General features: G+C 50.4%; 1 protein-coding gene across 1 annotated transcript in view; it reads left to right on the top strand.

Annotated features, from left to right (window-relative positions):
- Positions 1-9,966, top strand: part of FA2H (fatty acid 2-hydroxylase) — a 52,868-nt gene extending 42,902 nt beyond the window's left edge. The window contains 4 exon segments of the mRNA XM_049622757.1: positions 4,075-4,184; positions 4,186-4,248; positions 5,546-5,798; positions 8,617-9,966. Coding sequence (XP_049478714.1) covers positions 4,075-4,184; positions 4,186-4,248; positions 5,546-5,798; positions 8,617-8,696 — 506 coding nt within the window. The 3' untranslated portion in view covers positions 8,697-9,966.
- The last annotated feature ends 3,476 nt before the right edge of the window (positions 9,967-13,442 follow it).

The following is a 13,442-nucleotide window of genomic DNA, read 5'->3' as shown; positions in this document are numbered from 1 at the left end:
CCAAAAGGAAATCCCATTGCTCTCCATTTCCCACTCCCCAAGCCCTTGGCAACCACCACATCTACCTTCTGTCTCTACACATTTGCCACTTCTAGACATTCCATACAAATGGAATCATACAGAATATGGATTTTTGTGTCTGGCTTCTTTTGCTTTGCCAAGACATGTTAAAGAGGGGGAGCCTACAGGTGCCTGGATGGATGCGAGAGAAAGGGATAAGTTAAGCCTTTGGTCACATGTGGATATTGGTGCCTCTGGCAGAGGAAAGAACCCAAGAGGAGCATCATGGGGTGATAGGATGGGCACGAAGAAGAGGAAGAAGATTGGTCTCGTCTGGCCACTGTTGACTTTGGGGGCCTGTGGACAGCCATGTGGAGGTTCCCCTGTAGCAAGTGGCTGTCTGGGGCTGGGGTGAAGTGTGGGTCTGGGGTGGGGGGTGGTCAGCCTGTGGGTGTGGCCACCTTCCCGCATCGAGCAGGGAGTATGGGAGAGTGGAGCAGGAAGGCTTTGATGCTGGGGACTGAGGCAGCATTTCCATGATGGAACCTGACAAGGGGCATCTAGGGAAGAGGAGAAAAGCCAAGCTGTGTATTCTAACCACACTGGTCGTAGATCCTTCAAGATATTCTGAGAAGCTGTGGACTCGCTTTCTTGAAAAATCGTACAAAGAGGCATCATTTGGGTTACCATTTCAGGAGTTTCACAGACACCCTGGAATCCAGCTGAGGACTCTGGGTGTTCAACAACCTCAGGTTAGGAACTTGTGGGGGCTCCAGATTCAAGAAGAGACTGGTCACTAATATCATATGCCACAGCCAAGCAGGGGATGAATTGAAAAGCTTACTAGATCTGGCAAGAAGTATATCCTGAATAGCCTTTGCAATTCCAGTGGCTTGGGCAGAAGACGGACTGTAGGGGCTTGAGAATCAAATGGGAAGCAATCAAGTAGAGATATGAGTCTAGTCTGTCTTTCCCATAGGCTTGGCTATGAATCAGGGACAGAGTCTATGATGGGAAAGCCCACTAGAGAAGAAGTTGAGGATGCCCAGAGAGGAGTTGGTTGGGATGGAGGGGGTGGGGGAAGCAGGCTGTGGTCTCTGCACTCCCTAGTGGGTTGAGCCTGGCAAGTAATTTAAGTTGTCTGTATCTCCATATCCTCACTCATATGGGTAATGTCAGGGCTTCCCTCATAAGGTTGCAGTGAGGGGAAACATGAAGTAATCCATGTAAATCACTTACATGGTGCTCTGTATGTAGTTACTGATCAGTATACACCTGCTGTTATGATTATTGCCACCATCCAGTACCCAGGTGCCTGGGTGCCTCTGTCTTCCCTGAGGAGCAGGAAAGAAGTTCAAGGGCGGGGGCAGAATTGGGTATGGTTAAAGGTGGAAGGGAAGGTGTGGAGGAAGTCTGAAGTAGGAGGCTGGGTGGACGGAGGGGGGCAGTGTTTGAGAGCAGCAGGAAGGGATCTAAGCCTGGAGACATAAAAGGATCACCGCGCAAGAGCTGAGGTTGAAGCTTCCAGACCCGTGTCTGCACAGCTCTCCCTCTGTGCTCAGCAGCTTGCATATGCAGAGGACAGACAGGTTCTTGTACTGGGTTGAGGATTCATGGGGGTGGGTAAGGGAGATGGAGGAAAGATCAAAAGAGAACGGCTATCTTTGGAAAACAGTTTGGTGGTTCCTCAAAAGAGTAAACATAGTTACAATACGACCCAGCAATTTCATTCCTAGGCTTATCCCCAGGACAACTAAAGCATGCCCCCACAAAAACTTGTCCATGAACGCTCATAGCAGCATTATTCGCCACAGCCCCAAAATAGAAATAACCCAGATGCCCATCAACTGAGGAATGGATAAACGGAGATGGTCTATGCATAACATGGAAAAATATTCAGTCTTAAAAAGGAAGGAAGTCCTGATACATACGACAACATGGATGAACCTTCTTAAAAAATGTTTATTTTTGACGTATATAGAGAGAGTGGCGGCAGTGGGGGAGGGCAGAGAGACAGAGAGAGAGAGAAAGAGAGAGAGAGAGAGAGAGAGAGAGACAGAGGATCCAAAGTGGGCTCTGCGCTGTCAGCAGCAAGCCCAACACGGGACTGGAACTCATAAACTGTGACATCATGACCTGAGCTGAAATCAGACGCTCAACCGACTGAGCCATCCATGGGCCTTGAGAGAAAGAGAGAGAGAGAGAGAGCAGGGGAGGGGCAAAGAGAGAGGGAGACAGAGAATTCCAAGCGGGCTCTGAGCTGTCAGCAGAGAGCCCCACGCAGGGCTCAATCTCATGCACCGTGAGATTAATACCTAAACAGATATCAAGAGTCAGACACTTAACCGACTGAGCCACCCAGGCACCCGATATCAGTGAACCTTCAAAATAGTATATGTAAAAGAAGCCAGTCCATAAAAGACCACGTATTTTATGAGTCCATTTATATCAACGGTCCTGAATAGGCAAATCCATAGACAGAACATAGATTTGTGGTTTCCATGGGTTGCAAAGTGGCAGGGGTGTGGAAGGAAGTGGGGAGTGACTGGTAATGGATACAGGGTTTCTTTTTGGGGTGATGAAAATGTTCTAAAATTGACTAGTGATGGTGGCACAATCCTGAGTATACTAGAAACCACTGAATTATACACTTTAAGTGGGTAAATTGTACGGCATGTGAATTATATTTCAGTGAGACCATTATTTTGAAAAAGGGAGAGGAAGTCTGGCCAAAGGAGTGGCTTGTGGGGAAAAGTAAAGCTAAGAGGGTGAGGTTAGGCTTGGAGAAAACAGTGACCAGAGCTGACGTCACCATGAAGTCAAAGAATGAATGAGGAAAGGGAAGGAGACCCTCAGCGACTGCGGGCTGTCCTCAGACCACTGGGTGTTGGGAACTCGCACCTGATGACAGTTACATCTCTGAAGTCTTCTGGTCTCTGAGCGAATCATCTTCGGTTTTTTCATGTCTCCCTCACGGCTGTGATTTTAAGTCTTGTCTGTTAAGATTTCTCTGCTTGGGTTTCCTGTCCCTCCTGCCCTACCCCCAGCCCCACCGATCCCGGGTTGTTAACAGTTTTCATCAATAACCCCCAGGCTCTGCTGGCTTCATTGGGATCGTCCCTCCCTCTCCCTTATGCCACCGAAACAAAGTCACCCTTCCCAGAAGCGTCAGCCATTTGGACCGTTTTAATCAAACATCACGGCTTGGGTGACTTATAAAAAATAGGAAATGTATTACTCACAGTTCAAAAGACTAAAAGTCCCAGATCAGGATGCCAGCCTGGTCAGGTGAAGGCCTCTCTTGCAGGTCTCAAATATCTTATCGTGTCCTCACATGGCCAAAAGGGGAAGGAGCTAGGTGCAGTCTCTGTCCTTCTTTTTTTCTCGCCCCCCCCCCCCCCCCGCTTTTTTTTAATGTTTATTTATTTTTGAGAGAGAGAGAGAGAGACAGAGCATGAGTGGGGGAGGGGCAGAGAGAGAGAGGGAGACACAGAATCTGAAGCAGGCTCCAGGCTCTGAGCTGTCAGCACAGAGCCTGAAGAAACACGAGATTAAGACCTGATCCGAAGTCAGACGCTTAACCGACTGAGCCACCCACGCGCCCCGTGCAGTCTCTTTTATAAGGACACTAGTCCTGTTCATGAGGGTTCCCGTTTCATGACCCAATCACCTCCCAAAGCCCCCACCTCCTAATCCCATCGCAATGGCAGTGATGTTTCTGTTCACCTATGAATCTGGGGGGGGGGGGCAGACACATTCAGAACATAGCACCAGAGAAATTTCCAGCACTGGCAACAGCTGCTCCCCTCAGTCCCCCTAAGGAAGATCTCAGACCTCTGGCCAGCAGCCCCATTGTTCCCAGGGAGGACCCCTCTGAGCGCCGCAGCCCCTCACGGCCTCCTTCCCATTTTGACCCAAGAGTCCCATCAGTGTGGCCCGGCCCCATAGCTGCTGGACGGAGAGCAGCAGCCCCCAAGGTGACGGGGCCGTGAGATGGCGTGTCTGGAGCCACCAGGCCTTAGCGCCCACTGGGGCTGTCTGCCCTGACTTTGCCTCTGTCTGGCCATTCTGCAGAGTACTCGGTGGCCATGCCTAAGTCCGTGTTCCCGGGCCTCTTCGTGCTGGGGCTGCTCCTCTGGAGCCTCATGGAGTACCTCATCCACCGCTTCCTGTTCCACATGAAGCCCCCCCGGGGACAGCTATTACCTTATCCTGCTGCACTTCGTCCTGCATGGCCAGCACCACAAGGTGAGCAGGGCAGGCTCCCGCCCGGGGCCTGGCAACCATGACCCGCTCGGGGGAGCTGCTGATCTTTCTGGGAGTCAGGCCGGGAACAAGTGGCCATCAGGGCATTTGCTGCTGCTCAGAGGGGTGACTGGGTCCTAACTGGAAGCGGGCGTGGACAGAGTGAGCATGCGTGTCTGCACACCATTCATGATTGACACCAGGCACGCTGCAGGGACATTTCAGCCGTCATCTTTAATCCTCACAGCATCTCATTCATTCGCTCGTTCGTTCATTCAGCAGACGTTCACTGAGCGCTCACTACCTGCGGGCACTGTTCTAGACACAACAGAACAAAACTAAAAACTCACTGTCCTGGTGGAGCTTCCTTCTGAGGATGGTGCTACGGTTCTCCCCATTCCGCAGAGCCGCAAACTGAGGCTTAGAGAAATTAAGAAACTGAGGAACTTGTCCAAAGTCCCACCTGGCACAGCCAAGATGTTGGGCCCCATTCTCTGAACCCCAGAGTCTGTGCTCTCAACTGTCTTTCTTCTTTTCTCCCTCCCCGCTTCCCTCCCTTCCTGCCTTTTTCTTCCAGGAGCTGGTCCTGGGGTTGGGGGGGGGGGGGGCCCCCACCTGCGCATTGCTCTGTGGCTATTACCTGCTTTCTCTCTCTCTTCTCCTCCAGCCCAGAGAGGGTCTGTCCCTTCTCAGAACACTCACCAAGCAGTCTCTAAAACCTTACCTCTATGCCAGGCCCTTGGCTGTTGAAGCTGGAGTCTAAGGCTGGGCTCTCTTATCGGCTTCACTGTGACCACACCCCCTTGGAACGCCCCCTAGGAGGTGGGGACAGGGAGACCGCATCCGCTCACACTTCTGGTACCGGTCTACCCTGTGAGCCTGCATTAACCTCCTCTTGCTGGTGTGCTGGCCCCCCAGACAACATCAGGCCTCCGTCCGGGTACCCCGCATGGTATCTGGCGGTGAGGCTCCTCTCTAGCACCTAACAAGTTCCAGGGCCAACGTGGCCTCGTGGGCTGGGAGCCCGCCGCCCACACCACGTCCGCCGCCCTGTTCTTGGACAGGTCTCCAGGGCCCGTCCTGGCTTGGAAATTGGGAGCGGGACAGTCTCTCAAGGGCCTTCGAGCATGGTGGCCTGCCCTCCCCGAAGCCACCGAAGGTGCCAAGCCCACCCGTGACAGGTTGCTGCCGCCTCACTGGAACGCGCGGGCGGCTCTGCCCCTGTCCTCTGCGGTGCTGGGACCACAGGCAGGCCGCCCGGCCCGGCCGTCTGCTGACGCGTGAGCCTCTCCCTCCGCAGGCACCCTTCGATGAGTCCCGCCTGGTCTTTCCCCCGGTGCCGGCTTCTCTGGGGATTGCCTTCTTCTACGCGTTGCTACAGCTCCTCCTGCCGGAGGCGGTGGGGGGCACTGTGTTCTCTGGGGGCCTCCTGGGGTACATCATCTACGACATGACACATTACTACCTGCACTTCGGCTCGCCGCACAAGGGCTCCTACCTGTACAACATGAAGGCTCACCACGTCAAGCATCACTTTGCACATCAGCAGTCAGGTGAGGCCGCCCACTCCCAGCCTCCCTCATTTGTTCTCGTATTTATTTTACAGCCACCAGTGAGCCCCTACCAAGGGTCGGGTACTGTTCTGGGTGCTGGGGATACACAGGAAGGCAAGCGGGGGGCTCCCACCCTACCCACCGGGAGACAAACAGGGAAATCAACAAATAGCAAAGATAACTTTAGACAGTGATAAGGGCCACAAAGAAAAGAAACCACGAGATGTCGGGGAGGGTCCGGCTCTGTGTCATAAAAACAACGCGAGTCACAGATGTGATTTCAAATTTTCTAGTAGCCACGTTAACAAGCAAAATTAAACAGATATAGTTAGTTTTAATAATATATTTTAGAGGTGCCTGGGTGGCTCAGTGGGTTAAGCGCCTGACCTCAGCTCATGGGTTCCAGCCCTGCATCAGGCTCTGTGCTAACAGCTTGGAGCCTGGGCATGCTTTAGATTCTGTCTCTGTCTCTCTGCCCCTCCCCCATTCAAGCTCGTGCTCTCTCTCTCTCTCTCTCTCTCTCTCTCAAATATAAATAAAAACATTTTTTAAAAATTTTTTATTATATATTTTATTAAGGGGGCGCTGGGTGGCTTAGTCGGTTGGACATCTGACTTCAGCTCAGGTCATGATCTCCTGGTTCATGGGTTCAAGCCCCATGTCAGGCTCTGTGTTGACAGGTTGGAGCCTGGAGCCTACTTTGGATTCTGTGTCTCCCTCTCTCTCTGCCCCTCCCCTGCTTGCACTCCGTCTCTCTCAAAAAAAAAAGAATTTATAACTTAACATTAAAAAAAGTAAAAATATATATATATTTTATTAAGCCAAATACAACCAAAATATTACCATTTCTGCCTGTAACCAATATAAAAAATCGCTAATGAGATATTTTACATTATTTTTCTTATGTTACATTTTCACAACATCTAGTGTGTACTTTGCACTTACGGCATATCTCAATTCAAATGCTAAGTTTTCGTTAGAAATGCTTTAAAAAAAATTTTAATGCTTATTTATTTTTGAGAGAGACATAGAGCATGAGCAGGGGAGGGGCAGAGAGAGAGGGAGACACAGAATCCGAAGCAGGCTCCAGGCTCCGAGCTGTCAGCACAGAGCCAGGATCCAGGGCTTGAACTCAAACCACGAGATCATGACCTGAGCCGAAGTCAGACGCTTAACCGACTGAGTCACCCAGGCACCCCTTATTAGAAATACTTGATCTATATTTAGAGTTTATAAAATTGACTATTTAAAAAAGTGAATTCCCATTAGGTGAGTTGTCCTAAACATGCCTAAAAGTTTTTCAGTAGATCGGGGTGCCTGGGTGGCTCAGTTGGTTGAGTAATCACTCAACTCATGACTCTTGATTTCGGCTCAGGTCATGATCCCACAGTTTGTGAGCTTGAGCCCCGAGTCAGGCTTCATGCTGACAGTGCAAAGCCTGCTTGGGATTCTTGCTTGCTCACTCTGTCTCCCTCTCAAAATAAATAAATAGGGGTGCCTGGATGGCTCAGTTGGTTAAATTTCTGACTCTTAATTTCAATTCACGTCATGATCTCGCAGTTCAGGAGATCAAGCCCTGTGTGGGGCTCTGTGCTGATAGCAGGGAACCTGCTTGGGATTCTCTCTCTGCCCCCCCTTCAAAATAAATAAATAAATGTAAAAAATTAATTAATTAAAAAAAGTTTTCCAGTAACTCGGTCAACTATAAATTTTTAAATTGGAATTAGAGTTATTTAAAATAAAATGAAATTGGGGCGCCTGGGTGGCTCAGTCTGTTGGGCGTCCAACTTCGGCTCAGATCATGATCTCGTGGTCTGTGAGTTCGAGCCCCACGTCAGACTCTGTGCTGACAGCTCAGAGCCTGGAGCCTGCTTCGGATTCTGTGTCTCCCTCACTCTCTGCCCCTCCCCTGCTCATGCTCTGTCTCTGTGTCAAAAATAAATAAACATTAAAAAAAATTTTTTTTTAATAAAATGAAATTAAAACTTACAAAGTGGGGGGTGGGCGCACCTGGGTAGCTCAGTAGGTGAAGCCTCCAACTTTGGCTCAGGTCATGATCTTGTGGTTCACGAGTTCCAGCCTCATATCGGGCTCTGTGCTAACAGCTCAGAGCCTGGAGCCTGCTTCGGATTCTGTGTCTCCCTCTCTCTCTGCCCCTCCACCACTCATGCTCTGTCTCTGTCTCTATCTCTCTCAAAAATAAATAAGCATTAGAAAAAAAAAAAAAACTTAAAAAAATGAAATGAAATGAAATGAAATTAGGAATCGAGTGCCTCCGTAGCTCCGGCCACGTTCTCAGGGCTCAGCAGCCACACAGGTCAGTGGCTACCGCATTGGATGAAACAGCACTAGGTAAAGTGGTCTAGGAACGTATCGTTGCAGAAGTGTCTTTACAGCTGAGGCCTAAGCTAAGAGAAGCCAGAATCCAATGTCTGGGGAAAGAACATCCCAGAAGCAACAGGTGCAAAGCCTCTGTTCCAGCCTCTGCAGCAGGAATGAACTTGACATCTCCAAAGAGAAGGAAGAAGCTGAAGTGTGAGGCAGAGGGGAAGAGACTCAGGCAAGGGCCAGGCTCTCCCACCAAACACAGGCTGCATAAGGAATTTGGGTTTATTCCAGTGGCATCCCTGGGAGACTGCAAACACAAGTACTCTGCTCTCAACCTCTGCCAGGAGGGCCCTGAGAGTTGGGAAGGCCAGCGGGGACAGATGTTCAAACCCTGCCTGCGTGCTAGCCCTCCCCAGGCTCCCTTCCCGAGGAAATTTCTCCCACGCCTTCTCCGGTCCCTCATCTTCTCCCCATTTCTCTCCTTCTCTAGGATTTGGCATCAGCACTAAATTGTGGGATCATTTCTTCCACACCCTTATGCCGGAAGAGCCCCACCTGAAGATGCAGTGACAACTCCCAGCCCCACCGTCCTGCCCTCAGCCCAGCCGTGGCTCCTGCCTCACCCCCACCCCCCATCCAGACCCTGCAAAGAAGGTTTGCTTGGCCAGGCGGGACAGGCTTTGTCGGGCCTTTGGGCTTGGTGGGGGCATGCTGGAGAGACCCGGAAGACTGAGACAGACCCTGAGACTCTCCTCCTGACCCCCCACTGGAGGGTCATGTCCACGAGGCGGCCAGGTGGCTCTCAGGGTCTAGCTCTTTTCTAGAGTGTCCTGGCCTCTCCATTAGCTTCCCTGTCCAGAGCCTTAGCCCACAGGATGGCTTCAGAACCTGGCCAATGGGGAATTTCCCAAGGGGAATGAAGGAAACTGACCCCTGGGGCCAGGCCTGTGACCCACCTGTGTCTCAGCACCTTGGGCCACCTGGGAGAACCCCCCCACCCCCACCCCCCAGTGGTGGAGCTGCCGGTGTTAACAGCAAAGTGAGTCTACGGGGGCCTGGGGTCCTCGTCTTCCTCTTCCTCCCTTCCCGGGGAGGGTTTGGTGGCTCTGGCTGTTCTCCTGATGAGAGGAGAACACTGAGGTGGATGAAGGGCTCTCACAAAGAGAGAGACAACATGATGCCTCCCATGGGCCACCTCCAGACCCGGGGCAGTGCCTTTGTCCCCTGCCCCAATCACAAATGCCAGCTGCACCGCCAGATGCCTCAGGCTGCCACACGTGCCCCACCCACACGCCCGGCCCTTTCCGGCCTGTGCAGAGGGGCGGGGGGCCTCTGGCATGGCCTCCTAGCTGGCGGGACCCCGGGCCCCTTTCCTGAGGAACCGCCAGCTTCTCTAGCCACCTCCCCACCTGCCTTCAGAATCACACAGCTTTTCCCCGGGGGAGGCGACCGGGGCCTCTCGGTGGGCGGGAGCCCCACCCCGTCTCTGGCCATTCTTGACCTCCGCCTGGCACCGGTGGGCCTCTGCCGCCCCACTCAGGACCCTTCCAGCCAGCACCTCCTCGCGCCGAGAAGGAGCCATCATGCGGTGCCTTACCCCCTCCCCAGCTGCTTCCCTGCACCTCCCCCAGCAGATGAGGTTCCCACCCCCGCCTCGTAACCAAAACCCTCACTGCTCATGCGAGGGTCTTATTTATCAACTATACAAATGCCCTTAGTCTGGCCCCCGACCGAGTAGCTGCTCAGATCGCTGTATCTAATCCCACACGTCAGGCTTATGTAAGACATTTTGTCCCGTTTTTGTTCTCCTCTCACCCACAAACCGTTACTACTTGAAACATTTTAGAATCTCTAAGAGTGTAAAGGCTACAGAGAAGCAGCTTGACGGATCCTGTGATTTGTACTGTTTACTGTGGAGTTATTTAAAGATTTTGGAATAAATATACAAACTACAGTTGTGACATAAAAGTGTAAATAAATTGTATATTTTGAAAAATAAAAACCTTGAAAAAGAAATCAACAAAAGTTTGTTGGCACTTGTTGATTGGGGCCTCACCAAACTTCATGGCGGGGGGTGGGGGGGGGGGTGGGGGAGGGTTGGGGGGGGGATGAAGGCAGTTGGTCCAGCAGGGAGGGGTGTTTATGTTACTACTGACCAGGCTGTGCGGACTTGCTGGAGCATAGTGATGATAAAAAGCTTGCCGACTCTTTCTTTTTTTAAGTTTATTCTACTTATTTTGAGAGAGCAGGCAGGAGCAGGGGAGGGGCCGAGAAAGAGGGAGAGAGAGAATCCCAAGCAGGCTCCATGCTGCAAAGCTTGCCAACTCTTATCCTCTTACTCGGTCTTATTACTGTCTTAAAATTCTCCGCAGACCACATCTCCCCTCACTGCTGGGACATGGGCTGGAGCTGGAGGGTCGGCATTCTTACCAGCCGCCTTGATGCACCACTGGGGAGGTGTTTCTTCTGGAATTTATCAGATCCCAAATGAGGTTCCAGTCGACTTTCCTAAAATGAAGGGGGAAAGGCTGTAACAACAAATGCCCACAGTGGGAACTAGAATTTCAGGCCAGTTCGGTCTAGATGTAACGTAGTTTCCTGGGATGCCTTCTCAGCCACGTCAGTCCCCATCTGGGGAACCTGTCGAAGTACAGATCCAAGTCCTCCACCCTCAGTGTCTAATCCAGCCGGTCCGGCGGAGGTGGGCTGTGAATTTGCCTGCCTAAAGACGGGGAAGCGGAAGAAAGCGAACACTGGTGAGACTCTGGCGACGAGGCGAGAGCCCCCGCCCCTGCTGCCTCTCCCTGCTCCAGCAGCCACGCGGTGACTTTGTCCATGTGGCTCCCAGCCTGAAGACAGGTGTGACCTGTCCGAGCCACCCATCCCACAAGCTCCTGGAATCGGGCCCACCCAAAAGCAGCAGAAATCACAACCTGTGTTTCCTCGATGTTGCTGGAAATCTGACAGCAGAGCATCGCACCCAAGGAACAGGAAGAAACAAGAAGGAAGAACAGAGGAAGAGATTGCTTGGGTGTAAATATGTAAGTCCATCAGAGAAAAGTCTAAGATGAACAAATTTGAGCAAAAAAAAAAAAAAAAAAGTCCTGGAAAAAACGTATTTAAAAAGATTGAAACAAAACTCATAAGAAACACTGAAATCTAAGTAAGTTTATAGCATGATAATAAGATTTAGGGGAAAAAAAGAGTAAAACCAAGCCAACCTATTAATGAGAAAGTCTTCTCGGTGAATATTGGACAGATTCCCCCAGAGCTTCCTGTGCCCACTAGAACTTCCCAGGGGGTTAGGAATTTCCACAGAGCCTTTGAAAGACAGTAAGGCTCACTGTACAGAAAAGAATATAAGTGCTATGAGGCCCTTAACCTCAAGCAAATTGGTACTCATGGTGCATTCCTTGCTCAGCGACCATCTAGTAGAGTTAGGGAATTTATTATACATGGCTCATGTGCAAGAGACATGAGCCAAAGATCAGATCTAAAGCAAGCAGGGGGCATTATCAAAATGCCAACACAGATAGCATGATGGGAAAGCCTGGAACTCATGGCACGTGATTATATTTATTTCTGTAGTGAGAGCAGACACAAAACCATCAAGAAAGTTGAATGTTTGCTCAGGCAAAGGGCCATTTAAATTCTGATTGGTGTAAATATCCAGGCTGAATGATTCAGTGATCCGAGCAATTTACCCTATCTGATTCTGTACCAACAAGCCAGCTGCCCTGGCAGAGGACAGGCCCTAGCCATTATATTTATTTCTGGCGCTGTGCTTGTACTTCTAGATAGGCTGTCTTTGGGCGTTTCTTGGCTGACCTGAAGAACTGCCCTTTTAACTGGACTCCGTTCTTTTCCTCCATTGGCTCTGGCTTCTGTTCTCTGTCTTTGAACTTTGTACCATTTCTTATTGTGCCCAGCACAATGCCCAACTTGTAACAGGCTTCAATAAATGTTAGTCTTGTCTCTGTCAAATCTCTGACGGGTTACATTGTTGGAGTCTTGCTTCTCCACCTGTTCTCTGGCCTCTGCTGCCCTCTGGTGACAGCATGGGGCTCTGCCCCTTCTGACTGCCTTCCTGCCTGTTGCAAATCAGATGTCGCTGGTTGTAAAATTCCAGCCCTTTTCCACTTTACGTGTTCTCTTGACTTACTGTTTTGTCTCATCTGATGTTTTTGAGGGAAACCTGGAACTATGTTGATGAGTTTCTGATTCTAATTTTCTATGAAGATATGCTGGCTGTAGAGATTTGACTGGAGCTTTCTTTACAGTGAGGTGATAATAGCACAATGAATAAATTGTATCTACTAAGGATGCTGCAAGTTGAATGTGAAATTTGGAAAATGCCAGAACTCTCATCTTCACTCCATCCCCAATACCTTATAAGCTTGTAGCAGGAAAAAAGAAGTGATAAAGAGGAAGAAGGAGAAGGAGAAAGAAGGAGAAGGAGATCCTGTTTTGGCAAAAGCATAAAGCGGGGGGAACCTATTTTCATTTAGCGTGCCTAAAATGAGAACATGGACATAGTAGTTAATTTGGGAGGTGATTGTGGAAATAGAGTGAGGAATTGTGAAGTATTAGAAAGGGAAAGTGGGGGAGAGCATATGAGTATGTGAGGGGCGCCTGGGTGGCTCAGTTGCTTAAGCATCTGACTTAGGCTCAGGTCATGATCTCACCATTTGTGAGTTTGAGCCCCACATCTGGCTCTGTGCTGACAGTCAGAGCCTGGAGCCCACTTTGGATTCTGTGTCTCCCTCTCTCTCTGCCCCTCCCCTGCTTAAGATCTCTCTCTCTCTCTCTCAAAGTAAACATTTTTTTAAATTTTAAGGATGAGTATGTGAGGTTCTTATGCAGATTCTACAGGGTCATCTTGAGAAGCAGACAGGATATCTGCCAGGATTGTCCACCTAAAGGGCAAGAGGCTGGAACGTTTATCGACCAGCTTCCTTTCCTGTTGGTTGAGGATTTCTTCCGGGGTGTCTACTCCCTCCTCACTTACAAGTTGTCCAGGCATGTAAGCCAACCAGATTCTTTGACAAAGGTCCTGGAGCAAAAGCAGAGAGATGGATGTGTGTACTTGAAATGGGATGCAATTACTACAAGCTGAGTGGGAGCTTCCGCTTGTAACTGTGGCCAAAATCAAAGCTGAGACAGTGGTCAGACAGAATCTTCTGCCACAATTAAGGTTAAGACCAGAGGTGGACAGAAGGGTGAGAACAGGGTCACCATATATGTCTGCCACCGAACCCAAAGGGCTGTATTGTCAGTGTAAGAGTGAACCAGAAATAAACCTACCTTCCCAGGGCA

This window comes from Panthera uncia, assembly GCF_023721935.1.
Source record: "Panthera uncia isolate 11264 chromosome E2 unlocalized genomic scaffold, Puncia_PCG_1.0 HiC_scaffold_20, whole genome shotgun sequence".
Classification (NCBI taxonomy): Eukaryota; Metazoa; Chordata; class Mammalia; order Carnivora; family Felidae; genus Panthera; species Panthera uncia.
Note: the sequence above shows the minus strand (reverse complement) of the source record. Positions and strands in the feature narration are given on the sequence as shown.